At 54.3% G+C, this 6,095-nt stretch overlaps 1 protein-coding gene across 1 annotated transcript; it reads right to left on the bottom strand.

Annotated features, from left to right (window-relative positions):
* Window positions 1–1,857: 1,857 nt before the first annotated feature.
* LOC107308963 (E3 ubiquitin-protein ligase PHF7-like) lies at window positions 1,858–5,205 on the bottom strand. The gene is made up of 9 exons (XM_085536771.1): window positions 5,163–5,205; window positions 4,741–4,848; window positions 4,560–4,639; window positions 4,185–4,309; window positions 3,876–4,038; window positions 3,675–3,781; window positions 3,343–3,456; window positions 3,068–3,186; window positions 1,858–2,940 (listed from the first exon to the last, which is right to left on the bottom strand). Exons 1-9 carry the CDS (start codon window positions 5,203–5,205, stop codon window positions 2,375–2,377), a joined length of 1,425 nt encoding a protein of 474 aa, XP_085392897.1. The 3' UTR covers window positions 1,858–2,374.
* Between the last annotated feature and the right edge of the window lie 890 nt (window positions 5,206–6,095).

Raw genomic sequence — 6,095 nt, forward strand, 5'->3', positions numbered from 1 at the left:
AGAATTTTGCCTGTGTTTAAGCATGTGAGTATTTTTGCTGATACCTAGTGGGAATGCACAACAGTAAAGACAAACACAAGGCAGAAACCTAAAATAAGACAGGGAATAAGTAATCCAGAATGGGAAAGGCTGAGGGGAAAAAAAAAGAAATGAGAGAGAAAAGAGAAGGAGAATTATTATTATTAACAGAGAGAAACAAATTAGAAGCCAAAACATGTGATATTTTATTATTTTCTGTTGATGGTTGAGATGTATGAAAACACAGCAAATATTGATACTGCTTTTAAAACCTCAACCTAGAATACATTAAAAGAAAGTACATTCAGCTTCCTCGGATTAGCAAGCAGGCAAAGATTTGCATTTAAAATAAGAGTCCAGATCGTGCGCCCTCTCAGACAGGGTTAAACCAGACCAGAAAAAATTGCAGGGTCAGGGCCAAGGCAGCTGCCTGCACGCCTGTTATGTCTGTCATTGTTTGTTTTGTCTTTTCGGACTTGTAAGCTCTGGGGGTAGGAGAGCACCGTGGGGCCCTCCCGCCGGCCCTGCCTCAGTGGCACCGGGCAAGGCTTTGTTTGCCCAGCAGTCAGCACGGCGCAGCCCGGGCCCGGCTGGGCCCTTCAGGTACACACACGTACTACACGCTGCCTGCCACCAGCGGCCACCTGCACAGGGCCGTGCCTCTGCAGGTCCTCCTGTATCGGAACTGCACAGACGTGGCTCAGACAGAACTTCGTGTTTGGACTCTGTTACGATCAGTGAAGGCAGTGCTTTATAGGTAGAAGGAAAGGCGGTTTAAAAGCCTTCTCTAAAAGCGTGCCGGCTTGTTTTCATGCCCGCCCCGAGACGCAGCCGAGCGGCACTTTGGTGCCCCCTCGTGGCTCGCGGCGGAGCAGGGCGGGCGGGGCCGGGCTGTAGTGACTCCGCGCTGTGGAGGCGGCGGAACGAGGATGCGCTGTGGGCAGGACGGGGCTGTGAGGAGGGACAGTCCAGGATTCAGGAGGGCTTAAGAGGAAAATCCGTTGCTTTTCGTGTAGAGATACATGTAACGCTCTGAAGAGCTGCCTTTGAGGAGAGAATTCTCTCGGCAGAGAAGGACCTGGGGGTCCTGATGGATGAAAGACTCAACATGAGCCAGCAGTGCACTCTGGCAGCCCGGAAAGCAAATGGGATCCTGGGCTCCATCAGGAGAGGGGTGGTCAGAAGGGATAGGGAGGTGATTGTCCCTCTCTACTCTGCTCTTGTGAGGCCCCATCTGGAGTACTGTGTCCAGGTGTGGAGCCCTCAGTACAAAAAAGACATGGAGATTTTGGAAAGGGTCCAGAGGAGGGCCATGAAGATAATCAGGGGGCTGGAGCACCTCCCCTATGAGGACAGGCTGAGGGAGTTGGGTTTGTTCAGCCTGGAGAAGAGAAGGTTGCGGGGTGACCTCATTGCAGCCTTTCAGTACCTGAAGGGAACTTACTCCCAGGAGGGGAGTAAACTCTTCGAAAGGGCTGATAATAGCAGGACTAGGGGAAATGGTTTTAAGTTAAAAGAGGGAAGATTTAGATTGGATGTTAGGGGGAAGTTCTTCACTAGGAGAGTGGTTAGGTCCTGGAACAGGCTGCCCAGTGAGGTTGTGGATGCCCCGTCCTTGGAGGTGTTCAAGACCAGCTTGGACAGGGCTCTGGGCAACCTGATCTAGTAAAGGCGTACGTTTGGTGGCCCTGCCAGGCAGGGGGGTTGGAACTACATGATCCTTGAGGTCCCTTCCAACCCGGGTCATTCTGTGATTCTGTGTGAAGAGCAGGAAAGGAATAAGCCAACAAATGTTTGTGTTTGTGTGGGAACTCTGATCTTTATTGTGATGGAATTTTGGGACCAGAGTAAGGAGGGGAAGGTTAGGGGGGTAAACGGTATGCAAGGGTGGATAGCATTAGGACAAGGATGGATGTTTTTAAACTAAGACCAGGGAGTTTGGGGCTGGATATCAGGGGGAATTTTTTCTCAGAAATGTTAGTGACACAGTCTGGAACAGGTTGCCCAATGATGTTGCATATGCACCAGCCCTGGAGGCATGGAAATCCAGGCTGGATGTATCTCTGGGCAGTGTGGTGTAGTGGATGTTGACCCTGCACACAGCAGGGGGGTTGATCCACATGAACATGGTAGTCTTTTTTGACCCAGGCCATTGTACAAAAAGCAATCGGCTGCACCTACGCGGACGCGGTGGATGTCTGTGGGGACTTTGTCTCTGATGTTTTTCCTGGGAGCAGCTTCATTCACAGAAAGGCCTCCACTGTTGGGCCCAGCTCCTGCTGCTGCTTTGTTGCGAGCTGTGGGAACTGTGGGCCCGATGTCTCTGATGGGGAGAACTTTGGGTGCGGGCTCACCCTCAACGCCTGGACCGTCCCCTGCGTCCAGGCGCTCTGGAAGAACTGGTGGATCTTGATCTTGCAGATCTTGTTGATCTGCGGGTGCTGCTCCGATCCCCTGAGGCTGGCGTTCGCCTGCTGCCATGGCGTCTTCTTGGCTGGCTCCGGGATTGCGAGGCCCGACTTTGCAGCGGGGAGCGGCTTCGTGTGCCACTTCTTCCTCGCTGCCTGGGACGTCTTCTGCGTGCAGCTGATGGAGACGCCCTGCAGGTTCTGGATGCCCTCTGCCTTGTGGATCTTCGGGAACCACTTTGAGACCTCTGGGCTGCTCTTGGTCTGCGCCCACGACGTCCTCGCAGCTGCTCCGAGGTAGCCCCATCCTCAGATGGACGTGGGCTGCTTGTCTCCTGCTCGGTCTCAGGCAGGTTGCTGTGCTCAGGCAGCTGGGAGGTCTGGGACGTCCCCGGTGCTACCTGGCTGGAAGGCATCGAGCTGATATCCTCAGGCTCCACGAAGATGATGAATGGCCCCTGAGCCCTCTGAGCGGCAGCGCTGGGACTGTCGCTCTCAGTGTCAGAACTGGAGACTGTAAGAGGAGGCAGGAAGGTTATGAGGATGAAGCGGCAGCTCCGCAGTGAGATCTGCCAGACCTCTTGCGGCAGACAGACTCCAGCAAAGCTGCCCTGAGCTCTTACTGCCAGATTGCCACTTACCAGTTCCCTGGCCAGCACAACTGTTGCACTCCCACCTGGCTGCTGTGTTACTCAAGTGCGAGCAACGACGGTGGGTCCCCTCAGCAGCACAGGAGCTGCACAGGATCAGCTGCCAGGATCTGGGGAAGCAAAGGGGTTGTGGCTGTGAGTAGCAAGTGAGCTAAGGCAGGGAGTGCCCAGCACAGCACATCTCTGGTGCTCAGTTATTGCTCCCCCAGCCTGTGGTCAGGCTGAGAACCCCCACAGAGCCTCAGAGAGCTGCTGCGGTAACTCACCCTGTTCTCTCTGCCTGCTCTCTGCCTCCAGGGTAAAGGCACTCGCTGGCATCGCAGCGGCTGTGCCTCTCCAGAAGTGATGCATATGCATCATTCTGCTCCCATTCTGGCTCTCTATAAGAGAAGTGAGGGGAAGTGATGAGCCCCCAGTGTCCGCAGCATAAGATCCAAGGTCCTCCTATCTCATTCACCCCAACTCCATTCCCAGCCTCTCCATGAAGGTTGGACACACGCTCATGATCCAGCCAAGGCCCAGGCCTGCCAAGACAGCCCCTGGACAGACCCAGCACAACAGTCTTTATGTCAGCAGAAGTGGGCAGAAGGGCACCAACCTGACTGGGATTCGGATCCCCAGCAGGGCCATTTCTGTAATGAAATCCTCAAAATCCCGACAGCTGGGGCACTGGAAACACAAAGCACCAGCACTCCTGGCCATTTGCTACAGAAGATGAAGAAGAAGCAGTGTGAGTGTGAGCAGTGCCTGGTGCTGCTGAGCACCAAGTGTGCCTGCAGGGTGAGGGGAGGGCTCCTACCTGGATGCAGCCCCGGTGGAACCAGGTGTGTCTGCACGCTGGACACACCATGGTGTGGTAGGACACAGTGTCCCCCACAGGCTCCAGGCATATGAGGCAGTTTGTGCCTTGAGGTGGAGCTTCCTGAGCTTCCTGGCGAAGACGGTGCTCCGAACAAAAGGACCTGGGGGAATATGGAAGCGATGGGCAGCGTGAGCCGTGCTGCAAGAAGGGCAGAGGAGCAGGAAGGAGCTCCAGGCCCTGGCTCAAGCTGCCGGGAGGTGTAACTGCAGTTTCCTCCCTGGCTTGGCTGCTGCTGACAGCACTTACCTGCGTTGCCCAAAGAACTGGGTGATGCATTCCCCATCCTGGGCACAGGGCAGGTGGAAGCTGCGCTCACAGCCTCTCTCTGAGCATGCAATGGTAGCACCCCTTTCTCCACAAACGCAGCATTGCTGGAATGAACAAAACAACCCTGTCAGCAGCACACTCTGGGCTTCTGTGGCTGGCCGCACATCTCTGGGCAGGGCCCAGGACGTGGACACTGCTGGGTGATGTTCTACAAAGATGCCTGGTGGACAGGACTCATCCTCTAACTTAGTCCAGGAGGCAGTTGGAAAGGCTGCGATGGCTTTCTTTGGCTCCAGACTAAGCTGGTGTCAGCCTCTCCTGGCACAAATCGGCCTGCTCTGTAAGAGTCCTCACCTTCCTGGTTGCCTCTTTGGCTGCACGTCTGATGGCAGCAAGAGGGAGGCGGTCCTCACTTCCCGACCTTGTCCCTCTTGCTTCATTAATGGTGCTGGCAAGATCCTGTAGGAGGGAAAAGAACAAGGTCTCCTTAGTATAGGAAGAAAAGGAGCATCCCTAGCAGTGATCAGAAAGGAGCCCATGGGAGAACTCACCAAGCACAACCAATGGACGTGAATTCCACTCTCATGAACCATGTGCCCACAGATGTTCGGGTCAACATCTGCCCGGCCACACAGCATGCACACTGCAGAGGAGAGAGCAAATGTGAGTAGCGGTGAGCAGCTTGCACAGCCAGGTGTCCCTGAGGGCTGTCCCCAGAGTCCTGCTCTGTGCCTGCTGTGCTGGCTGAAGGCGGTGGAGGAGAAGGGGCCATGGCAGGCCCAACGCTGCCAGTGGGCAAACACAGCCCAAGATGGGCCCACCTGCCATGAAGCTGAGGGGCCCTGCCTTGCAGCTGTTGGGGAGTCCCTGCCTGTCCCTTCTTAGCCTTTCAGCCACAGGCAGATAACCAGCACCCCTTTTGCCCAGTAGCTTTGCTCAGGGATGCAGTGCTCTCACCTGGCTCCTCCGAGCTGGAGGCCTTCCTCTTCCTATTGGACATGATGTGCGCTAACAGTGAGCATTGCAAGAGTCACTGCTCTCTCTACGCCTCACCAAACCGCACTGATGCTCAGGCTGAGCCCGGCAGCCTTGGCTCTGCTCCCAGCATCACGTCACAATGGCCACTCCCTGACACCCACTGTGACATCACGGTCACTGCCTCACAGTGGGTGTGGGCGCAGGCCCTCAAGCAAGAGGTTGGCAGCCATTCCAGGCAGCACAGATTGTGGACTAGGTGCTGCCTTGCAGCAGAGAGGAAGCATGGCCTCCCTCAACCTGCTGGCACTGCTCCTCGTGGCAGATGCTGAAGTGCTGCTGTCCCTTTGGTCCCACGCTAGCACTTCTGATCTGAGTCTAATAGTTTAGTTTATGTTTCTGCATGGTCTAGTAAAGATATCAAGATAACAGCATATTTGGTGTCTTGTGTGTGTGGTGAGCGACATTTTCCATGGTCTGATAGGGATAGGACATGGTTTAATCTAGTTTTAATCGGGAGAAGTAGTTTAGACTAAGTCTTAGAGCTAGTTCTTTACCCTAAGATTGGTGAGACACTGGCACAGGCTGCCCAAAGCAGCTGTGTATACTCCATCTTTTTTGGTTTTCATGTCCATGCTGGATGGAGCTCTATTCTAACTTTCTGTAGTGGAAACTCTTGGCCCCGGCAGTTGGTTGGAATTAGTTCAGCTTGTCAGGACCCTTCCAACCCAAGCATTCTGTGATGCTTTGGTAACAAACTGCTGCTGTATTGTTGGCACGACCTTAGTGTCATATCATCATAGTTTGTATAATGTTGTCCTGCTGCAATTTATAGGAGAGAGAGGAGGATCTTTTAATGTATGTGTTCCCGATGGAGAGATGAAGGCGCAACTGATCAAATGTTAGCCTGACCAT

The sequence above is a fragment of the Coturnix japonica genome, chromosome 1 (assembly GCF_054131305.1).
Source record: "Coturnix japonica strain WE chromosome 1, WE-NBRP24, whole genome shotgun sequence".
NCBI lineage: Eukaryota > Metazoa > Chordata > Aves > Galliformes > Phasianidae > Coturnix > Coturnix japonica.